Source organism: Galdieria sulphuraria (genome assembly GCF_000341285.1).
Source record: "Galdieria sulphuraria unplaced genomic scaffold scaf_69, whole genome shotgun sequence".
Taxonomy (NCBI): Eukaryota; Rhodophyta; class Bangiophyceae; order Galdieriales; family Galdieriaceae; genus Galdieria; species Galdieria sulphuraria.
Genome location: NW_005178406.1, coordinates 24,294 through 44,409, shown reverse-complemented (window position 1 = coordinate 44,409; position 20,116 = coordinate 24,294). Strand labels below are relative to the sequence as shown.

General features: G+C 37.4%; 9 protein-coding genes across 11 annotated transcripts; 3 read left to right on the top strand and 6 right to left on the bottom strand.

The window, feature by feature from the left end:
• The first annotated feature begins 689 nt into the window (after positions 1-689).
• Gasu_60570 (hypothetical protein) lies at positions 690-2,244 on the top strand. Of its 2 annotated transcripts, XM_005702792.1 has the most exons (4): positions 690-964; positions 1,018-1,859; positions 1,912-1,995; positions 2,042-2,244. In XM_005702792.1, the coding sequence occupies exons 1-4, from the start codon at positions 853-855 to the stop codon at positions 2,213-2,215; spliced, it is 1,212 nt and encodes a 403-aa protein (XP_005702849.1). In that variant the 5' UTR covers positions 690-852; the 3' UTR covers positions 2,216-2,244. The 2 variants fall into 2 exon arrangements, with proteins under 2 accessions (XP_005702849.1, XP_005702848.1); XM_005702791.1 differs by having other exon boundaries at positions 1,912-2,194.
• A 4-nt stretch (positions 2,245-2,248) lies between these two features.
• On the bottom strand, positions 2,249-4,649 carry Gasu_60560 (threonyl-tRNA synthetase). Its single transcript, XM_005702790.1, has 5 exons — positions 3,680-4,649; positions 3,400-3,624; positions 3,091-3,346; positions 2,683-3,030; positions 2,249-2,623 (listed from the first exon to the last, which is right to left on the bottom strand). Exons 1-5 carry the CDS (start codon positions 4,636-4,638, stop codon positions 2,387-2,389), a joined length of 2,025 nt encoding a protein of 674 aa, XP_005702847.1. The 5' UTR covers positions 4,639-4,649; the 3' UTR covers positions 2,249-2,386.
• A 270-nt stretch (positions 4,650-4,919) lies between these two features.
• Gasu_60550 (GNS1/SUR4 membrane family protein) lies at positions 4,920-5,784 on the top strand. The gene is made up of 4 exons (XM_005702789.1): positions 4,920-5,325; positions 5,377-5,452; positions 5,499-5,555; positions 5,612-5,784. Exons 1-4 carry the CDS (start codon positions 4,960-4,962, stop codon positions 5,728-5,730), a joined length of 618 nt encoding a protein of 205 aa, XP_005702846.1. The 5' UTR covers positions 4,920-4,959; the 3' UTR covers positions 5,731-5,784.
• A 2-nt stretch (positions 5,785-5,786) lies between these two features.
• Positions 5,787-6,779, bottom strand: Gasu_60540 (fibrillin-like protein). Its single transcript, XM_005702788.1, has 3 exons — positions 6,627-6,779; positions 6,354-6,579; positions 5,787-6,294 (listed from the first exon to the last, which is right to left on the bottom strand). The coding sequence occupies exons 1-3, from the start codon at positions 6,720-6,722 to the stop codon at positions 5,885-5,887; spliced, it is 732 nt and encodes a 243-aa protein (XP_005702845.1). The 5' UTR covers positions 6,723-6,779; the 3' UTR covers positions 5,787-5,884.
• Positions 6,780-6,788: 9 nt separating this feature from the next.
• On the bottom strand, positions 6,789-10,319 carry Gasu_60530 (uncharacterized protein). The gene has a single exon (XM_005702787.1). It carries the CDS (start codon positions 10,226-10,228, stop codon positions 7,463-7,465), a length of 2,766 nt encoding a protein of 921 aa, XP_005702844.1. The 5' UTR covers positions 10,229-10,319; the 3' UTR covers positions 6,789-7,462.
• A 655-nt stretch (positions 10,320-10,974) lies between these two features.
• Positions 10,975-12,359, bottom strand: Gasu_60520 (ubiquitin-conjugating enzyme E2). The gene is made up of 4 exons (XM_005702786.1): positions 12,234-12,359; positions 12,088-12,183; positions 11,953-12,030; positions 10,975-11,902 (listed from the first exon to the last, which is right to left on the bottom strand). The coding sequence occupies exons 1-4, from the start codon at positions 12,255-12,257 to the stop codon at positions 11,657-11,659; spliced, it is 444 nt and encodes a 147-aa protein (XP_005702843.1). The 5' UTR covers positions 12,258-12,359; the 3' UTR covers positions 10,975-11,656.
• A 9-nt stretch (positions 12,360-12,368) lies between these two features.
• Gasu_60510 (haloacid dehalogenaselike hydrolase) lies at positions 12,369-13,389 on the bottom strand. The gene is made up of 2 exons (XM_005702785.1): positions 12,621-13,389; positions 12,369-12,571 (listed from the first exon to the last, which is right to left on the bottom strand). Exons 1-2 carry the CDS (start codon positions 13,360-13,362, stop codon positions 12,408-12,410), a joined length of 906 nt encoding a protein of 301 aa, XP_005702842.1. The 5' UTR covers positions 13,363-13,389; the 3' UTR covers positions 12,369-12,407.
• A 4-nt stretch (positions 13,390-13,393) lies between these two features.
• On the bottom strand, positions 13,394-19,279 carry Gasu_60500 (ABC transporter, multidrug-resistance, ATP-binding & transmembrane domain). Its single transcript, XM_005702784.1, has 29 exons — positions 19,066-19,279; positions 18,906-19,010; positions 18,546-18,853; positions 18,332-18,490; positions 18,215-18,276; positions 18,040-18,168; positions 17,889-17,993; positions 17,734-17,831; positions 17,589-17,682; positions 17,462-17,535; positions 17,261-17,410; positions 17,124-17,207; positions 16,937-17,077; positions 16,777-16,887; positions 16,492-16,726; positions 16,311-16,434; positions 15,868-16,258; positions 15,694-15,805; positions 15,478-15,634; positions 15,299-15,424; positions 15,130-15,247; positions 14,946-15,076; positions 14,769-14,893; positions 14,601-14,719; positions 14,429-14,549; positions 14,156-14,369; positions 13,980-14,108; positions 13,760-13,928; positions 13,394-13,709 (listed from the first exon to the last, which is right to left on the bottom strand). The coding sequence occupies exons 1-29, from the start codon at positions 19,177-19,179 to the stop codon at positions 13,422-13,424; spliced, it is 4,293 nt and encodes a 1,430-aa protein (XP_005702841.1). The 5' UTR covers positions 19,180-19,279; the 3' UTR covers positions 13,394-13,421.
• A 290-nt stretch (positions 19,280-19,569) lies between these two features.
• Gasu_60490 (hypothetical protein) lies at positions 19,570-20,114 on the top strand. Of its 2 annotated transcripts, none has more exons than XM_005702782.1 (2): positions 19,570-19,935; positions 19,990-20,114. In XM_005702782.1, the coding sequence occupies exons 1-2, from the start codon at positions 19,691-19,693 to the stop codon at positions 20,015-20,017; spliced, it is 273 nt and encodes a 90-aa protein (XP_005702839.1). In that variant the 5' UTR covers positions 19,570-19,690; the 3' UTR covers positions 20,018-20,114. The 2 variants fall into 2 exon arrangements, with proteins under 2 accessions (XP_005702839.1, XP_005702840.1); XM_005702783.1 differs by having other exon boundaries at positions 19,984-20,114.
• The last annotated feature ends 2 nt before the right edge of the window (positions 20,115-20,116 follow it).

Genomic DNA, 20,116 nt, shown 5'->3' with positions numbered 1-20,116 from the left:
TCTTTAGTACAATAGATGTCCAAGCGCAGCTCCACCTTGAAGAAGTTTGATACAAAGCATTGAATAAGAAACCAATCAAAGCAACGTCTCTATGAGATAGATAGCCGTATCGAATTTTAATGAAATGAATACATTGTCTTCCTATTCCTTCGTTCTTTCTCATTGGATCACCAAAGGAACAACAAAAACGTTTATGTTCACAATAAATACATTATTCATAGAACGCTTTATAAGAAAAGTAAAAACGGTTTCTTAGCAGCAAAGGATACTCCTACTTGAACTCTTTCTCGTGACATGGCATACAAGGAATCAGGTAACTTGCTATACTATCATCTTAACGTTCATATATCAAAAAAATGCAGTTTTCTGAATAAATCAAGTGAAACAAAATAACTGGGGAAACAGTAAAGTGACAACTTTGGAGTTCCTAAAGCACATTTTTTGAACAGTCTAAAAAGTAATACATGCTTAAGATTTTCACTCTTCTGTTTTCTGGGAAACGAAAATGAATATGAACAATGCTTGTTTCTATAGTCAAGCATCTTTCGTTTGCAACAAGGGTAGATAACTTGGCAAAGTCAATTATCGGTTGAATAACGGAACACTTCACAGTCCTCTCGCTACACTTCCCATTCTTTATAATAGGGCTTGACCAATTTTTCACTATTATCAAACTATCCTTTCATTCGTTTCTAACAAGTACTTTCCACGTGTTCATATCAAATGAAAAGGCGTCTCACAAAAACTCTGTGACATTTGTTGTTCAGTTGGGCAAAAAGAATTGCCTTCCAACGATTGATTGGATTGAAGAACATCTGCAAGTTGCTGATTTGCTTGGGTCAAAGAAATAATATGAGCTTGACGGAGAAAAATATAAGTGCTTTGCCAACTTCTGTTTGGGTTGGTCTTTTCCATGATTATCCTCGTCTTGGAGGTAACAATACTCTTGAATTCACAGAAAAGTGTAAGAAGACCCTCTTCAACGCTATAAAAACTTGACACGTTGTGGTCTTGTAGACGCAATTCATCAGTTTTACACTTGTCTTCCTTGGTTGATAAGTGGTGCTGTCGTATGTTTAATATATCTATTAGCAGTCTTGGTTTACACTCTTTACAAAAGGAGAACGGAAAGCTTGGGATATACGCCTGTCCCACCTAGTGAAATAATTCGCTCCTCAAAGCTTTCCATTTTATGTCGCACAGAAATTTCTACTTTATTGTACTTTATACTGTTCTTTAGTATATCTCTTGGGTATATATCAACTGTATCGATTGATTATTCTGCAGACGAAATCTTCCAAGTAATTGATTCTGCAGCAAAGAATTTTACGGATACTGCTAACTTGGCAACTTCTTCCGTCCACTATTTCGAACAGCTAGTTACTTCAGCGCTTCCTAGTTCGTTCGACTCTTCTATTGAGTCAAGTTTGCAACAAATCAACTCGCAAGTTTCATCATTTGTTTCTTCATTGAATGGAACGATATCCACCATGAATGCTGTGGCGAGTTATGGACATCGAGTAGTATATTATTCTTTTATTGGTGTTCTGATCATTATATCGCTTCAGATATTGGCATTTTATTATTTTTATTATTCAACGAGTCGTTTTCATGTGGGAAGATGGCATATAGTTCATTATATCAGCTCTATTTTTGCTTTGTTACTTGCATGGTGGTGTATAGCGCTATTCATCGGTCTTGGCACCACAGTTGGCGATACTTGTATCTCTTTAAAGCAAGTGGATGAATACAATTCTAATAACTCGTTATCTCCAACGTTGGTTCAGCAGAATGTATTTATTCAAAAAGGAATTGTCTGTCCTTCCTTACCAAGCAATGTACTGGATACGGTAGTTACGGTAAGTTTTCATATCTTATGCTTTGTGCTTTTTTCTGAGTGCAAACTTTTAGTTGGCATCCAACTTACCTACCATTGAAAGTTTTTTGCAACTCAATAATACGCAGTTTCTGAACGAATTGGTTCCCTTCTTATTGGTATGTTTTCATAGAAAACAATATGCATCGCTCACACGACTCACAGGATGAACTTGCAACTGTCACCAACTGTACAATATTGACTATTCCACTTACAACTGTTTATGAGCAAGTTTGTGGTCCTTCTATTAGTTTGGTTCAAGTCATTGCTATTGATATGTTTGCCTTTGTATGTCAGGCTTTAAGTACGTTCCAGTTTATTTCGGTTTGCAATTCTTGACATGCATAAATATAGGTTGGTTGATCCTTATTCCTTGGTTATTGTTGGGTCATTTGAAATGGATTGCTTTTCCTCATGCTCGAAGATTGGAACAATTTATTATGCGGAGTGAAAATAGCTCAGAGAAGGTTGTTGCGACATGATTTTCGATGCATCCATGAGACAGTCTTTTCATAATATATCTTGTAAATCACAAGCTTCTTGAGTAGCACTAACCATTTTGTTCAACAAAGTTTCCAACGATAACTGACCCAAATCTCCTAAACTTCTCGACCGCACACTGATGAGACCCGTTTGCAGTTCCTTGGGTCCTACAATGGCCATCAATGGTATCTTTTCAAGTTCTCCATTGCGAATACATTTAGAAATACGGTCTCCAGACTGATCCACTTGAGTACGTAAGCCTTTCTGTGAATGGAAAACAATACATATGTCACAAAGGTTTGTATATCCAATATTATACTTACCTGTTGGGCATATTCATAATATTTGTTGCAAGTTGCTTTAGCTTCTTCGGAGAGACCGATCCATTTCAACTGAACAGGAGCCAACCACAAAGGAAGATCACCAGCACAGTTTTCCAACAAAATACCAAAGAAACGTTCCAATGAACCAAAGATAGCACGATGTACCATAATAGGTCGCCTCCTAACGCCTTCATTGGAAACATATTCTAACTGAAAACGCTCGGGAAGGTTAAAATCACACTGTATAGTGGAACACTGCCATAATCTTCCAATTGCATCTCTAACTTTGATATCAATTTTTGGTCCATAAAAAGCACCTCCGCCTTGATCAATCATATAACGCCAATTCTATGGACAGACATTTGTTAGTAGATTTCTAACGCGAGATGACAAAAAATAAATACTCACCTCTGCTTCCATTGCTTCCTTGAGAGCATTGGTAGCTCTTTCCCATATCTCATCACTTCCCACATACTTTTCTGGCCTCGTGGATAAAGTAACTTCAAATTCATGGAAACCGAACCGACTTAAAATCCTTTGGGCAAGTAAAAGTACCATTCGGATTTCCTGACTCAGTTGCTCTTCAAGGCAAAATATATGAGCATCATCTTGGGTAAACCCACGAACTCTCATCAAACCGTGCAAAGTTCCAGAACGCTCATAACTATTGAAAAGTTACATCTCCTACACAAAAAAATGTAAAAATATATAGCTCACCGATATACTGTACCCAATTCTGCCCATCGAATAGGAAGGTCGCGATAAGACTTTAAAGAATTTTTGTAAACAAGACAATGAAAGGGGCAATTCATAGGTTTCAATTGATATGGTTCGTTTTCCACTTGTATCTGCTGAAACATCGAGTCTCTATAAAAATCATAATGTCCAGAGACTTTCCAAAGGTCGACCTTGGCAATATGCGGTGTATTCAACAACTCATAACTATAAAAATATTTTTTCATCCTTGTTGGTACAATTCCAAAAGGCAACTACGTACCCATGCTTCAGATGTTCTCTTCTCCAAAAGTCCTCCATCAAGTTGCGAACCAAAGCACCCTTAGGATGCCAAAATACTAGTCCACTTCCTGCTTCTTCTTGGATACTAAACAAATCCAATTGCTGTCCAATTACTCGGTGATCCCGTTTTTTAGCCTCTTCTTTTTGTTTCAAGTACTCTTCTAACTGTTCTTTCGTTTCCCAAGCTGTTCCATAAATTCTCTGCAACATTTCTCTATTCTCATCTCCTCTCCAGTAAGCGCCAGCTATTGTTTCCAGTCGAAAAGCTTCAGCATTTATGATTCCAGTATGTTCAACATGTGGACCTGCACATAAATCCCACCACTCATTTCCGATATAGTATATCGTGATGGGTTCTTCTACAATAGAATCCAATATTTCCAACTTGTATGGTTCTTGTATTTCTTGGATTCTTTTCTTGGCTTCTTCCCTAGAGACGACTTCCCTCCTCAGAGGCAACTTCCTCTGAATGATCCTTTTCATCTCCTTCTCAATATTTTTCAAGTCTTCGTCTGTAAAAGGAGTCCTTAGAGAAAAATCGTAATAAAAGCCATTATCTATCCAAGGACCAATAGTTACTTTGGCTTCTGGAAATAGCTTTTGTACAGCCATTGCCATCACGTGGGCACAAGTGTGTCTAATTTTCAGAAGCAAAGGGCTGTTTTCGTTACTTGGCAAAAGGAAAGTTGATAGATGCGTCTTAGCCTTTGTCTTTTTGACATTGTTTACTGCAATGGAACTTGGAGCATGGGAGCAACAGGAGATAGCTAGTCGTCGCAAGGATGGTACAAAACGGTGCCGGAAAGGCAACCACTTGTACTGTTGCTTTGCTCTACTCCAGTAACTAGGATAAATATATTTGGAAGGAAAGTTTTGATAGGAAACAAATCTTTTCCAGGATAACGAATAAAGTAAGTTGGTCGAAACCACAAATAGCATTTTTCTTTTGGATTTTCCACGAGATGGTGGCGCCATTTTCTTTATTGTTTGTCATCACTTCATAAATATATTTCACTATGGCATTTTTCCAATTTTTCTGGATCAGTCATTATTTTGTTCTTTTAACACGAGGTAAATATGTCCTTATGATGCTTCAGTTTCCATTTACAATTTCAGTTATAAACAGATTGCTTCAGCTGATATATTGAGTCATTTCATATCCTCTTCTTTTGATAACTTTTTTTTGCTGCACATTCTTTAAACTTGTACGGGATTGTTACTTAATCACGATACGAGTTTATCATCAAAATTTTTGATGGGATGTGGCCTGACCTGACGACGTTACTCATAACTTGGCTATTCTATTTCTCTTCAGTGGTGGTTGTTCGAAAACTCATCAGGAAACCGTATCAGCTACAACTTATTGTCGTGTTGCATAACTTGTTATTGGCTTTGGCTAGTTTATGGATGTTCGTAGGTATAACCAAGGCTCTGAAAGACACCTGGAGTAAAGATGGCTGGAAAGCTATCTATTGTCCTTATTCGACGATGACTGAAGCATCACTCTTCTCATTTTCATCACCTTCCATCATCTCTTGGTTATATATATTCCACTTGTCCAAGTTTTATGAGTTGTTGGATACGTTCATCTTGATTTGTCGTGGAAAGCAACTTACTTTTCTTCATGTAAGTTATCTGTTGCATTCAAGAGTTGTAGTGAATATTGATTCCTGCTAGGTGTGGCATCATGCTTCCGTTTTGTTGGAAACGTGGGCGTGGGTCCGTTTTGGTCTCACTTTTGCAAGTTTGGTGTGTAATATCGATCTTTTCTTTGAATATTCTTATTCTTTTTGCTCTAGGGAATGCTCTTCAATACTTTTATTCATATTTGGATGTACGCTTATTTTGCTGTTTCGGCAAGTATTCTCGTTGCTTCTTTTTGTATTTCATTTTGAAAATGGGCTCTCTCTAGGCTATGCATATTCAAGTGCCTTGGCGAAGATGGATAACAACGATGCAAATTATCCAGTTTGTATGTTCCTTCTTATTGAGTATTCCCTATCTCTATTGGCAATGGAGAACGACTCATAGTTGTGGTGGTATACCTGCTTGGATAATTAGCATCGTTTGTAACGGTTCTTATTTGCTTTTGTTTATGCAATTTTATACAAAAACATACACCCGCCGATCATTATCCTCCTGACTATATACTCAAAAATACAATTATCCCTATTTTTGATATTCATTATTCCTTCACCAATACAAACACATGTTTTCTATGATCACGAGAAATGCGCATTCGGTGATCCAAAAATGTGGTTTCTAAAAAGCCTCGTGCGTTTGTAGGTGCAGAAAACCTAATCGGTCCAAACTGAAACCGTCGAAATTGTAAAAATACTTTTTTAGGTGGTGATTTAGTCAAAGTTGCCCACACTTTGTTCTCTAAAGATATACCAAAAGGCTTGATGGTTTCAGCGTTCTCCGCTTCCAAAGTGTCCAAGAATATAGTCTGATATAGCGCACCAACAGGTTGAAACCAGCGTGGCCTTGACACACCCAAAACAAGTTCGGAATCGGTATACAGCAAACGCCACCTGCCATCCAATTCCGGTGAATCCACAGGTACAGGAATAGGATTCATCAGTTCTAAGAGTGCTATAGAAATGCACACAAGATTATACAAAACCCCAAAAGGTGAGCGCTTCTAGGCTTACCCAATTTTTCGTTGACTACTGCTTTCATGGCACTATTGTTCAGTGCTTTTCTTCCCAAGTCCAGAGGGAGGACATAGTCCAGTAAGTCTTGTTGTGCAATAGTTATTTGACTAGACACTGCAGTAGCTTTTAGACAAGCCTTTGTCAATCGACGAGTGTTATGAGGACTCGTTCCGATGGAAATCAACCCATGGCGAGAAAACTTGCTCAACAGCGAGCGCTTTACCTATTTGGACGTTACTTTATTAGAATTGTCCTACTTTTATTTCCTACCCATGGTTTATTATCAAATTGAGCTGATACGAATGAATAAACAGGATACTTTGGATAATAACCACTACTGCTGCTAGTCTTGTGGAACCCAACCATCCTCCCTCTTCAACCCAAAAATTGGATGGTAAAAGAGTAACATATGCTTTCATTCTTGAAGAGTAGTCCGGATTCAGTTATCGTTGCATATCCTATCTATATAGGAAATGGATAGGAGAGAAAGTCTTGTATCATTGATAGGAAGAAGAGAGAGAAAGAGAGAACTCTTACTCAGATAATAGGAGAATATCAACGACCTCACGAATTGTACTTTGCTTGTTGTAAAACCCACAACAAGCAGTTGCCCAACCCACCCATTTGTTCCACCTTTGCTCTATATCCTGTTCCAGTTACACTCCTCTCCATAACACACTCTTTGTATATATATGGGGGGTTTGCATCCATAAAAGCCTACCCTTTATGTCTTGTGCAAACAGCCTATACCAGAGTGTATATATGTAGGAGGAGAAAGTGTAACAGATAAAGATATACAGAGCGAGTGTCATTTCTGGTAAGTAGGACCACCACTTTTTGAGTTGTGATGGTGCTCTCTCGAGCAAACCAACTTACACGTTGTTTGCTGGGCAAACCCGGACCTTCCCCGATGAATATTCTAAGATTTCGTCGAATCGTGAGCTTTCAAGAAGAAAGATATGCCTCAAGATGATACATAAGAATATCTCTCTCCATTCATTATCCATTTCCTATTCTATGCACCCCTCTTCCTTCAGAATCTTAAGGAAATCAAAACTTATTTCAAGGATGAAATTTGTCTTTACAAATCGATGTTGGGACAAATTTTATAATCTATCCAAATATCCATCTCGAAGTGACCATTGCCACTTAGTTGGCGCTGCTACACCTGTAACAGATTCAAATACTATACGTTTCCACCAAACTTCAAAGGGATCTTCTTTCCTTTTATCCAATAAATATCTAATCCCATTTTCCACTTGGTCACGAATATTACCGTACATTTCTTCTACTTGGCTTCTATTCTTCATTGCTGATGTATACAATCTACTATCAATAGGAGAAGAAAAGTAAAAGTAAATTCGGTGTGGAGAACGTGGAATGGATAAGGGTTGAATAAAATTCACAAGGTCTTGTTTGTTCAATGGGCCTTTCCACTCACGAACAACATCTCCCTTTGGCATATCGGAAAGAGAAAACAAAGACTCCATCAAACGCCCCACTAGAGGAAGTTGAATCAACTCTTCTCCATCCAAAATAATTTGAAAGTTATCTTCAGGACCTACACAAGAAAAAGGAACAATCCAAGCATCATGTCGAATAGCCATTCGAACAAATTCTGCTTCACGAGGCCAATGTAAGGAATAAGCTTCGTCTTTGCGTTTAAATGCTTCTCTTGCACCACCGGGAAACAACAAAACAGACTGCTTCTTCTCAAGAAGACGATATAAATTACGAGGAGTGGCAGGAACAGAACCAAAACGTTCCATAACTTCCAGAAAACGAGAGGAATCATCCCATAAGGAACGAGAAAGACGAGAACTTCTATCACGGGATTGCCAATTCCAAAATATTGGATGTGCCAATGCTCGAATCAGAATATTTCTTTTGCTCAAAAAATGTTCGATAAAAAAGGGGACATCAGTAATTCCATACAAAGTATGATTTCCTACAAATAGAATAGGACGTCCTCTCTGCTCAGGAACACGATTAGTACCAATAAAAACAGGTGAAAAAATCTTATTGTACAGTAAAAGTTGTTGTTTGGCTCTATGGATGTCTTCTAGAGATGGGAACTTGAAATCTTCATCATGGGACTCTTCAGTTGAACCTAAGTGACTCACATTGGCAACCGGAAGAGTTTTCTCCCCGGGATAAATGTTTTGATATTTAGTGTTGCTTGACTCTGAAGAAGATAATATCTCATGCGAGCGTAGAATAAGTTGTGATAAACCAATATCACGTTCTAATAATAGTCCATGACCTCCATAGTGACTAATATAACGCACTGACTTTGGAAATATATCTAAAAGTCTCTCCGACTCGGCATAGGAAGGAATGAGAAGATCATTCACAGAGGCAATAATCAAAACTTTAGTTTTCAATCGTCTCCATTCTTTGACATTTGCCGAAAACTTCTCAATAAGACGAATACGGTGACCAAGTGTTTCTGGAGGAAGAATTTCCGATAACTTTGGTAAACTTCGAGCGGCATGTAAAAGTTTGTCAGGTTGCGACAATCTCCGTCCAAAGTCTAATAAAAGAGGGGAGATGGCAACTGGTGCAACTTGATAAACCAATGGTGGAAGCGTATCCAGTTTTGATAATATACTCGAGAAAAATGACCTCGAATAACTTGTGGCAGGATTGACTAAAGTTATGTGTTCAAATAATTCAGGTCTTTTCTCCGCCAGTAATAAAGCAAGACAACATCCCATACTTTCTGCAACTAACCAAACTTTTGATGAATCTTCCAATGACCAACCTTGCGAACGCTCTTTACTTATGATATCTTCGATCAATACGAGAGTTTTGTCTACAAGTTGTTGCCAATTGTACAATTTTGAAGATGGCCATACAAGACAATGCACATCAAAATGCTTACGAAGTGCATCCAGTTGTGGAAGTATACCTAAACCTGTTCCATCAATACCTGGTAAATACAACAAGACGGGTTTCACTTGAGATTTCGCGGAAGAAGAATATTCGCTGATGAAAGTTTGAGAGTTTTCTACACAACTCTCTTCCAACGGTTGAGAAGGCACCTTGAGAAAACGCAATGCTCCTGTCTCCCAGTGCGCTACGGATGAAAACGAAACAAGATCTGCAGGTAGGAAACCTGCAAGTGTATTCACTACAGCAAAGGCAGGGCGACTCGAGACAGAGTGAGATGCTATATCCTTCTCTTGTTTCAAACCCAAAAAACGATGAACACTATTCAACTTCCAATGTTGCATGCCATCCAAAACCAAACGGAGATACCTCGAAGACGGCATAACTTCTTCGGCAAAAGTAAAACGACTATCTTCTGCAACTAGAGTAAAAGCCATGAGTGTTTCGCCACTGTCTTCTTTCAAGACTCTAACGCTCCTTTCCTTATAAACACCAGTTATATCTACACCCTCACTTCTTGTCAATCTCTTCCAGTCACTATAGCTCAACTTGTACAACACGCCAGTTACAATACCATCTGGGTCTTCTCGAATATTTGCAAAACAAGGTTCCAACAAAGGTATGCCACGGACATTGAAAACAAGTCGGAAACCAGGTAAACGTGCTTTTGTCGCTTCCAGATATTGAAATCTTCTCCAAATATTGGAAGAACGAGGTCCAAAAACCTTTGGAGATAGATTAGAACCATATGCAAAGTACCACACTGCTTTATCACTCTTCGGACTCGTTACATTGCTCCTTGAATTTACAGTTTCAGGCTTGCCACTCAGTGCATTGGATAAGTTTTGCTGTACAGAACTACACATACACACTCCCAACGACACTGCTACTTTGTGCTTGCAATACTTCCTGTAACCACGCCAACTTCTTAGACCTTTGAAATCTTTTTCATATGGAAAGGAATGGAATACAAATGACATTATGCCAGCCACACGGAAATGAATGAATGAACCTACTTCTTATCGAGCTCAAATTTTAAGGAAATCAAGACAATTTCATTAACGCAAATGTAGAAACTGACAAATATACTTCATTGAAGTTAAAAATTGTTTTAAGAAAAACATTTTTCATCAAGTATGAAGCATATAAAAATTACAAAAAAAAATTCTGTTCTTAATATTTTAAGAAAAATTCGACAGCAAGAAATAGTAGCCAAGTAAAACGCTAAATACGATAACTAAAAAGCCTAAAAAGCTATCTGACATAACATGATAAAAAAAGGTCCTGAAAGCTTGGTAGAGATTATTGCCTCTTAAATTTGGTCAAATGTTTGCATCTACGTTAACAAAAAAAACAAGCATTCTTCACGTCTGTAATTTAATGACAAAGCTCCCTTAAAGTAAGTTAAAAACAATATAAACTAATTTTCCGCTTAAAAAAATGAGCTAAGTCTAAACGTATCTGAAAGTAACAAAGAGTTCAAAAAAATAGAAAAATAAATAAATATAAAAAATTTGAATCCAGCTCAACAGTCGTTTCTCATCCTTATTGATAAAAAACTAAAAGAATAGTTTCATATTTCTTCGAATATTTTTCGAATTTGAAAAATTTTTAATCTTTTGATTATTAAAAATAATTTTAAAAAGATTGCTTTTCAGTTTTTAATGAATCACATAACCTTTATAACATCACCTACATTATATAATTTTGAAAGAAACTATGATTGCTCTTATATACAATGTTTATTTTCTTTAGATTTTAGGAGAATCCTTCAGCTTAAATAATTTGGGTTTTTGTAATTTTAAAATAATTAACTTCTTATTGATTTTTAAGGCAATGACTTACATACCGTTTTACTTTGGCAAAATTGCAATTTTCTGACACAGTGTAAGTTAGAATTGATTTGGAAAATAATTTTCGAATTCGTTTTTTACAGAAAGTGTACATTCCATATTTGAAATGTTCTGTTACAACAACTTTTGTTGGCTAGAATAGAATCACACTTTTGAGAGCAACTTCTTGTCAATTTTCGTTCGCACGTTGGTCGATCTTTTTTATGGTTTTTGCAGCATGAACAAAATTTCTTTTCTGGTTATGTTGTGCTTTTAGTTGAGCTCTTTGAGGTTCAAGCTGTAAATCATCAAAGAAAACATTTTGTAAAGGATAAAGGAAAGACAAACTAGACTGAACTTGATAATATTTTGAAAAGACAAAGCTCGGACTTGAATGTCAATAACAGAGCTGGTTAACACAAGAGCAAGTCAGCGTCACATATTCAAGCAATACTGATCGAAAAATACCAAAGGTTAGCACAAAAAATTCTTTACATTGAATGAATGAATGAATACTAGCAAAAATCCATTAGACGTTTATCTGTAAAAACACAAAAGCATGAGTAACCGCCTTTCTCACATAGCATATTTCCTTGTCCATTCTCTAGCAGTTTCTTCATATTTCCCTCTGTTGGTCTTGTACAACTGAGCAATTTCTGGAACGAGCGGGTCATCTGGATTAGGATCCGTCAACAAAGAACAAATGGACAATAGAACTTTGGATATGGTCAAAGCTGGACTCCATTGATCTCGGAGAATATCCAAACAAATACTTCCATTGGAGTTGATATTGGGATGATATATACGGGTAGTGAATTGAACCTATAGGCGGGGCGAGTTTATACATCGTTGAGTAAAAAAAAACATCTTACTTTAGGCGGCTTGAAAGGATAGTCTGTTGGAAAGTGAATATTGAGAAAGAATACTCCACCGGCATAAGGAGAGTCCGGCTAAAAAAGAAAGCAATGTGAGCAATAACACGAAAGGATTAAAACCGTTAGGCTTACGGGGCCCATGATAGTAGCTTGCCAATGAAAGAGGTCATCCCCTACGGGCCCCGCACTACAGTTAGAAGGGGGGTCTCTACCCAAGTCTTGTAATTCCTTTGTGAAATAACGTGAGAGTGTTCAGGTGGGTGTCTTTCGAAACCTACCTTTGTTATTCTTTTCGTAGCCATTCTTTATATTCCGTGCACTATCAATTTTTTTCCTTGACGAGGACGCGTCGTCCTTACCTCCCCCCCTCAAAAAAAAAAGAGATAAATCAAGTCTGATAACCGAAATACGATGACTGTGGCTATTTCCCCAAAAGCAGAGCTCAACATTTCTCATTTATGATTTGCTAACAAAAGTAGTTTCTCTAAACTATCCCAACTCCACTCTTCTGCACTATTGTATACAGCATCCGCCATAGAAAAGTCCTCTTGATGAGTGTAATAACTTTTGGTTATAACACAAGGTAATCCAGCAGCTTTGGCAGCCCTCAATCCCACTGTGACAAGTCATTCTTCAAGCTACCAGACTAGTATGACCTCACTTACCATTGCTATCTTCTATCACTAAACATTGTTTTTTATTCAATCCTAGTTTCATTACAGCCAATTCATAGATATCCGGCGCAGGTTTTTTCTCTTTTACTTGGTCACCTGCAAAGATAGGGATCCTTGTAGCAATATAGTCTGGAAACAAGTGAACGACCAATCCTTGTACCGCTTTTTCGTTGGAAGTGGAACAAATGGCGACTTGTAACTGCTTCTCGAAAGCTGTCTTTATCCATCGGAGAATCCCGGGCCTCAACGATATTTCACCATTTCGTACCATTTCCATAAACAACTCTGTCTTCTTTTCGTGTATTTTCTTTGCAATATTCAACTGTTGAGTAACAAGGTCATCATTGGTGGTCGATGATGAGACAGCTGGTTGGTTCCCAGAAAGTAACTTTGTTGGCCATCCGTGTTCTCTCCAATAAGTAACCATTCTCTCCTTCCCACCACCTATTTGTAACAGACGTCCATAAGTTTCTACATCCCAATAAGTGTTCAGGTCAAAATATTCGAATGCTCTATTGAAAGCAACTCGATGTCCATCCCTTTCTGTTTCAGCCAACACTCCATCGCAGTCAAATAACAAGGCTTGGAGTTGTGACATGTGCAAGTTGATACGAAGGTGAGTTATTGAAAAACCACTTTTTGGGTGTGAGGTAGTGCAACAACGACGATGAGGTTGGAAGAAACGGAGTTTCCTATCTACATGAGAGAACGAGATAAAACCCAACATCATCATCGTTCACTTGACGGGAGATTTTTCGATGCTTCACAAAAACTCTCTCTTTATCTCACAAATTATGCGATTCCAGCTGCTTTGCGTAATTTTCTAGCTGTTGATGGTCCCAATTGGTCTACTAATAAACTCAATTCACTCATAGGATCACTCAACAAGACCTTGGGAGACCCCATCTGTACCACCTTTCCATGTTGCAACACAACTATTGTATCGGCATCAATAACCGTTTTGAGTCGATGTGCTATAATAATAAGAGTACAATCAGAAAACTCGGAACGTATAGTGCTTTGAATAAGTTCATCTGTTTGCATATCACAAGCTGCAGTTGCTTCATCCATAACGATAATCTATACCATCCAAGTTAAGTCTGTCTACAAATAGTGCGAACCAAACCAACCTTGGTCTTTCTTAATAAACAACGTGCCAAACATAAAAGTTGTCGTTGACCAGCAGAGAAATTTTCTCCACCATCTGCTACAATAGTATCCAAACCAAACGGAAGAGATTCTATATAATTTTTCAAATGTGCTTGAGCCAATGCTTGCCATATACGAGCTTCATCAAAACTATTTTTCTCTCTCATTTTTCAAAAACCAATCACATAATTCTATGCTTACTCTTGAAAGGGATCCAAATTGGAACGAACTGTACCAGTGAATAAAATAGGATCCTGAGTAATAATAGAAATTCTACTACGCAAAGTACGCAATCCTATTTGAGAGATATCGATATCATCCACCCAAATTCTATTCCACTTGAGTTCTTCATCCAACTCAATTGATTATCCTTTTACCTTCCACTCGTCAATTCCACCATACGAAACAATGCCAAAGTCAAGGAACTCTTTCCAGCTCCAGTCCTTCCTACAATACCAACCTTTTGTCCACTTTCTATGACAAAAGATATTCCACGAAGAGCAGGTTCCATTTCTGGACGATATTGCATTACTACATTTTCAAATACTACACGGCCTAATTTTGGCCATTCTTCAGGAGAAGGATCTCTTTCTATTCAACACAACACATCATTCCGTATCATTCTCAATAAAATGAGACAAATATCCTACCAGGAACATCATAAGCACTCTCCGATTCCAAATTTCCATAATACAATATGCGCTCCACAGAGTTCATTTGAGTTTCCGTATCGGTACTCATTCTGATAAACCAACTAAGAGTACCCGTTACCTACTTCAAGTGTTCATGATATTTTCAGTCACAATCATTCCCCCATTCTACCTGTAATGCATAAGTAATACTCAATCCTGCCAATCCTGAATCAATATGACCTTTGGCTAAAGTTGCCAATAAGGCAGCAACGGATACCAAACAAACTCCTACTACATCCAAACGAATACCTATTCATATTTATATATATAATGACTCTATATTCCATGACTTTCTTACCCAACCATCGATTACAAGCCACACTATACAATGTTGGTTTGGAATTCTTATCCAACAAGGCAAAATTCTGATTGCGAAACATAGACTGTGCATCAAAGGCTCTAATACATGTCACTCCATTCAAACTGATTATATCAGTCACAACATAAAAACCATTCGTTGACTATCCCCACTTACGTCTCTCCAAAATGTGCTAAAAATGGACTTCGAGTAATGGACTCCAAACGTTTCAACTCTCGATTGGTTTGTAAATAAAAAGTACTGATTAAGCGATAAATCCAAGCAAGTGGTACAAGAACCAATACAATCTATATACAAAGGTTACTCATGACAATTCCTCTACAACTATGTCATCAATTACCAAAGGAGTTACAAAAATGGTCACTAAAATGCCTCCAATCATAGTAAAAAGAGAATTGAATACGGAAGACATAGATTGTGGAAGCGACCGATCCAGTGCTTCCTGATCTTTGGCAAATCTTCATAACAATCAGTCTACGATGAATAGCATCGAGAGACATTCAACCTACCTATTCAAAATTCTACCGACAGGAGTAGCATCGAAGAATCTCATGGGAGCTCTTATAACTGTATTCAACATGCGCTGATGCATTCCTTGTGAAGCTATCAAACCACCGAGAATCCAAATCAATTGCCTAAATAATTATGATTAAGAAAGATGATATGATTGGCCACACGATGTTCTCACCTCAACAAGATGAACAATGCATTGCCCAATGCCAATCCAATATAAATAGACACATAATAAAGAGTAGAATGTGAAGCTGGTGTATCATTGGATACACTATCAGACCACGCAGATAACCAAGCATCTACAGCTATTCGTAGTCCTTGTGCACAAGTTCCTAAGATAAATATGCATTGACTTCTAGTCATTCCCTTTTCTTTCCATATGTTTTTGTACCTGAAAATATTGTAAAAGTGAAAAAGAATCCTCCAACTGCCAAGAAATAGGCAATATAGATAGCAAACTTTACACGTCCCGTAAAACGTTCTTCATCTATAGTTAACTTGGCCTATATATATATATATGCATATCAATAAGCATCGATATCACTTCCATTTTCTCATAGTTTACCTTGGAATCATCATTTTGTTCCGATGGACTTGAAACCATTTCTTCTGATGGTTGCTTCTTACTTAAGACTGTCATTTCATCTTCTTCTTCCAAACTCAAATCCGAGTTGCTAAGAATCTTCTTATCCAATAAAGAGTCTTCATTATCAGAGGATGAGATGGTTTCTTCCTTGTGTCCGTTGGCTTGTTCCAACGATATAGAAATGGATTGTTCGCGATGGAGTATTGGTTCATCTGCTTCTCCATTCATTCTTCCTTTCCATTGAGGTGATAACTGTGCAGGTGAAGAGGAGGCTCGAACAGAACTACCAATAGAAGCTCGAGCTATTAAATCATCAAAGGTTCCTTGATCTATCAATTGGCCTTGATGTACAACCAAAATAGTATCCGCTCTGTTCCAAAATACAGTTTTTTCAAACATAAAAATATCCTTATTCTACTTACCTCGATAGAAAATCAATATGATGAGTTACCAATATTTTGGTTTTCCCTTTTAATAAAGGTCCATCAATAGCCATATCAAACAATTGCTTGGCTACATGAGTATCCACAGCACTTAAAGGGTCATCTATATATACATCATTTTCATCCAACTTATTTATACTTCTTTGGTCTTTCATCTTACCAAGCATATATACATCGCTATCTCTATAACAAGCCCTCGCTAAAGCTATCCTTGCCTTTTGACCTCCAGAAAGATTGATTCCCTTTTCTCCAATTTCTGTCCTATCTCCAGCAGGAAGTATATCCAAATCAGGAAGCAGGGCACAACTATCCAATGTTTGATAATAACGTTCCTCATCATATTCTTCACCAAATAAAATATTTTCACGAAAGGTTTGGTTTATAACCCAAGGAACCTTGTAAAAATTATCAATAGATTGATTCCCATAGAAAAGCTAAAACTTACTTGAGGAGAATAAGAAACTTTTCCTTTCACAAAAGCTTTTCCTTCTAAAGGCAAATCATCCACCATTTCTCCCAATAAAGCAGAAAGAATAGAAGTCTTGCCACAACCAACCTTAAAAGTATTACTAACAAAAGAATAACACACAGCTCTTTCCACATACTGGACCCACAATAGCAATCAACTGACCACGATTCACTTGAAAATGAATATTCTGTAAAATAGGTTTCCTTCTATTTCTCTGGTCCTGTCTATTCCAATAATAATTACCTCCATTCATTGCAGCCACAATATCTTCTTCACTCTAAACACAATTACTACTGATAGATAAAAAACAAGAGTTTCAATACCTGCTCCACTACTGGTTCAGACTTTCTTCCTTGCACTTGGCTTTGCAATAAAAAGTGCTGAATACGTCTACTGGATACAACACCCTACATAATAATATAAAAATAAGGCTTACAACCATTCCACTAGTCTTCCTTACGTCAATGAGAGAGCTAATCAAATCTGGAAATACATTGAGAGGAAAGCGAAGGATGTTAAATAAAGTTAAAGCTGAAAATGCTCGAGCAGGTGTTAATTCTATACTAGCATCCAAAGACATGATAGAAAAAGATACTGCAGCAACAGCTACCTAAAAATGACTTTAAGGTATTGCCAATGAATATGAATTTACACAACTCACTGGTGTAAATTGCCATACAAAACCACTCACTGCATTGTATATCATGAGTTTTCTTAAACTTTGAACTTCCAATTCTATTCTTTTCATGAGTGTACAATACATGCACAATAGACTAGCAACCAAATACCTCTCAACTCTAAAATATGCTTCTTGATACTATCTTCCCAAGCAAAAAGTTTGATTTGACGAATACCCAAAAGCATTTCATTTACCGCTCGAACCTAATAACAAACTTGAATCATATGATGCAATACGATTGGAACACAACACACTCTATTATCTTTTCTTTTCATAAGAGATTGCGATAATCTTCGCATTATCCTCGCAAGAACCAAATTCAATGGTATCAAGGCTAGCATCAATGCTAAACCTAAACATTCAAAAATATAAAGACTCAAAAAATTTCCTCCCAAAATTCTTTCTTTACCGGCAAAGGCAGCAATGCCAATAACGTTATAAAGAAAAATCATCGAAACGATGATTTGAAATGGACCACTCCATAATAAATGCAAATAGGGAAAAAGTGAAAGACCTAGAAATGGGCATACAAAGAAACAAATAACCTTGAAAAAACAAACCTATTCGTTGGGCATCTACTGCAATAAGATTTACCATTTCACCAACAGTTGAAGAATTTCTTGCTTCTGTATCCAACCGAAGAGACTTTTGGAACACAGCAGCACTTACTCCATTTCGTACATGCAATCCTATTCCATGTTATTCACAATTTGACAATATATCTCTCTCTCTTACCTATACGATAGCATTTCATAAAGTAGGACTGCAAAAATAACGACTGCAATGACATTCCCATCCTACATATTAGGTCTTTGTTATACCCAACGGTTTCCATGAAAAGAGGTAACGCACGTTAATAGCAAACAATATCCAAGTCCAACGAGTACGGATTCCGATGGTTGTTTTAAATACACCAGAATCCCATTCAATACAACTGGTCCTACAAATTGCAAACAATCATAGACAAACTTTAGAGGAGCAGCTTTCAAAAATGGCCATCCAAAAGCACGTCTACAACACAAGTTTAATATGAGTTAACCAAAAATTTTCCACGTCGTAATCCTACCCAATGGCAAGCGCCACAGAAGGCTGTTTTGGTTTTCGAAAGACCTCTCGAATACCACTCAAAAATCTTTTGCGAACGGTCTCTCTTTCCACACTTGATTGTTGTTCTTCAACAGGAGAAACTTGGTCTGCTGACTCGACCAGAAAAGGCTGTTGTTGACTGTCAAAAGTTTCTAGTTCAATGAATTGTTGGGAAGAGTCGTCCGTCCTCTGACAACGAATATATTCCTTCTCCCAGGATTCTTCAAACTCTTTGGAAAGTTGCACAGTTTGGTCAGAAGAGTGTAAACCCCATAAATCCTTCTCTTCCTAGTCCCAACACTAATTGGCTTTCTTGCAAATAGTTGTATTATCTACCCACCAATGGATTTTGAGCGCCATATCTTAACAAAGGATTTAACCAGCTAAAAGTTATTTTAGACAACCAAGAAGAAGAGAATTCTGGGTTTTCGAATAAATAATAGGCCTTTGGTACTTTGGCGTTAGTTTTCTCCGCTGACTGAATTGTTAGACAACTTAACTGGTTCTTGTTCAAGTACTTGAGCATCTTGAGTATCCAACATGGTGAGTTCTTCACCTTCTTGTGGCACTGCAATATATTTATTTTTTCTAGTTCCTGACGTAGTATGATTCATCTTATCAACCAACCCCACCACCAGCAGAGAGTTGCCTCTCTTGCCAATCGCAACTTGTCCCTAAGAGTGTCCAATCGATCTGTTGGGAAGTCGCCGTTCTTCCACAGCTTTTGAAGAATATCTTTTGCACAATAGCAATGACAAAAGAATGAGAGCTGCATGCTGAAGATAGCTTGCTCTGTAGTATTATTATTTGCTGTTGCTTCCAATTGATTCAACTATTCTTATATTCAAATTCGATTGGTAACATTCTAGTCTTACTTTGGCAAAAGATTCTTCGATACATATTTTAGAAATAAGAAATAATCCATAGAGAAGTTTATTTCTAAATGGAATTTCAAATTTATGTTAATAGCAATCAACAGTAAGTCTAAAAGCCATGAAGAAAAAAGGACGTTAAATGAATGGTGGAAAAGGATTGGAGGGGAATCCTGATCATCTTATCAGATAGAGGAGGAGAGGAATTGTTATTCAAAGCCTAGTTTGGGTGCTTTGTTCGAAAACAACTTGTATGAGAACTGAAAAGAAGAGTAGTATCCATGTAGCTAGAAATATCCATCTGAGGGGGAATGAACAGGAAATTCTGGATATTATTCAAAAGTCTGGGTGGATGTTTGGCATAGTCGACCACCCTGTGCGACAAGCTCAAAAATGTCCCGTGTTACCCAGCTTTGTACCCAAAGCTTCTCATATATCGGGCTTTACGGCTGACTATAATACTATTACTTTTCATGGCAACGCTGATAACTTGAAGGGGTAAGCTTTGTTCATAAGAAGACATCTTTTGATTGAATTTATCTTTAGTAATAGGCACTGTCCCATTCACTCGAAAAGTTAGTTTGCAAAGTGATTATCTCCTTTTTTTCAAAGTTGAGTTGTTATTTATAAAGAGAAAAGAATGCAGTTTTATTCCCCTCCCCCCAAAAAGGATTATTGA

Bases quoted from the DNA above. Each gene is read 5' to 3' on its own strand.
- Gasu_60530 (XM_005702787.1), bottom strand. From the start codon at position 10,228: ATGTCATTTGTATTCCATTCCTTTCCATATGAAAAAGATTTCAAAGGT.
- Gasu_60510 (XM_005702785.1), bottom strand. From the start codon at position 13,362: ATGATGATGTTGGGTTTTATCTCGTTCTCTCATGTAGATAGGAAACTC. The intron at 12,572-12,620 runs GTAAGTGAGGTC...GACTTGTCACAG, and splicing joins AGTGATAGAAGATAGCAATG to TGGGATTGAGGGCTGCCAAA.
- Gasu_60520 (XM_005702786.1), bottom strand. From the start codon at position 12,257: ATGGCTACGAAAAGAATAACAAAG. The intron at 12,031-12,087 runs GTAAGCCTAACG...TTTCTTTTTTAG, and splicing joins AAGCTACTATCATGGGCCCC to CCGGACTCTCCTTATGCCGG. The intron at 11,903-11,952 runs GTAAGATGTTTT...CCCCGCCTATAG, and splicing joins ATCCTTTCAAGCCGCCTAAA to GTTCAATTCACTACCCGTAT.
- Gasu_60560 (XM_005702790.1), bottom strand. From the start codon at position 4,638: ATGCTATTTGTGGTTTCGACCAACTTACTTTATTCGTTATCCTGGAAA. The intron at 3,347-3,399 runs GTGAGCTATATA...ACTTTTCAATAG, and splicing joins GAATTGGGTACAGTATATCG to TTATGAGCGTTCTGGAACTT. The intron at 3,031-3,090 runs GTGAGTATTTAT...GTCTGTCCATAG, and splicing joins AGGAAGCAATGGAAGCAGAG to AATTGGCGTTATATGATTGA.
- Gasu_60550 (XM_005702789.1), top strand. From the start codon at position 4,960: ATGTGGCCTGACCTGACGACGTTACTCATAACTTGGCTATTCTATTTC. The intron at 5,453-5,498 runs GTAATATCGATC...TTTTTGCTCTAG, and splicing joins CACTTTTGCAAGTTTGGTGT to GGAATGCTCTTCAATACTTT. The intron at 5,556-5,611 runs GCAAGTATTCTC...GGCTCTCTCTAG, and splicing joins ACGCTTATTTTGCTGTTTCG to GCTATGCATATTCAAGTGCC.
- Gasu_60570 (XM_005702792.1), top strand. From the start codon at position 853: ATGAGCTTGACGGAGAAAAATATAAGTGCTTTGCCAACTTCTGTTTGG. The intron at 965-1,017 runs GTAAGAAGACCC...GTGGTCTTGTAG, and splicing joins TCTTGAATTCACAGAAAAGT to ACGCAATTCATCAGTTTTAC. The intron at 1,996-2,041 runs GTATGTTTTCAT...CACGACTCACAG, and splicing joins AATTGGTTCCCTTCTTATTG to GATGAACTTGCAACTGTCAC.
- Gasu_60540 (XM_005702788.1), bottom strand. From the start codon at position 6,722: ATGGTTGGGTTCCACAAGACTAGCAGCAGTAGTGGTTATTATCCAAAG. The intron at 6,580-6,626 runs GTAGGAAATAAA...ACGTCCAAATAG, and splicing joins AATTTGATAATAAACCATGG to GTAAAGCGCTCGCTGTTGAG. The intron at 6,295-6,353 runs GTAAGCCTAGAA...GCATTTCTATAG, and splicing joins AGTAGTCAACGAAAAATTGG to CACTCTTAGAACTGATGAAT.
- Gasu_60490 (XM_005702783.1), top strand. From the start codon at position 19,691: ATGAGAACTGAAAAGAAGAGTAGTATCCATGTAGCTAGAAATATCCAT. The intron at 19,936-19,983 runs GTAAGCTTTGTT...ATTTATCTTTAG, and splicing joins AACGCTGATAACTTGAAGGG to TAATAGGCACTGTCCCATTC.
- Gasu_60500 (XM_005702784.1), bottom strand. From the start codon at position 19,179: ATGAATCATACTACGTCAGGAACTAGAAAAAATAAATATATTGCAGTG. The intron at 17,683-17,733 runs GTGTGTTGTGTT...GTTTGTTATTAG, and splicing joins TGAAAAGAAAAGATAATAGA to GTTCGAGCGGTAAATGAAAT. The intron at 15,248-15,298 runs GTAGGTTGAATG...ATTGTTATGAAG, and splicing joins GTCGGTAGAATTTTGAATAG to ATTTGCCAAAGATCAGGAAG.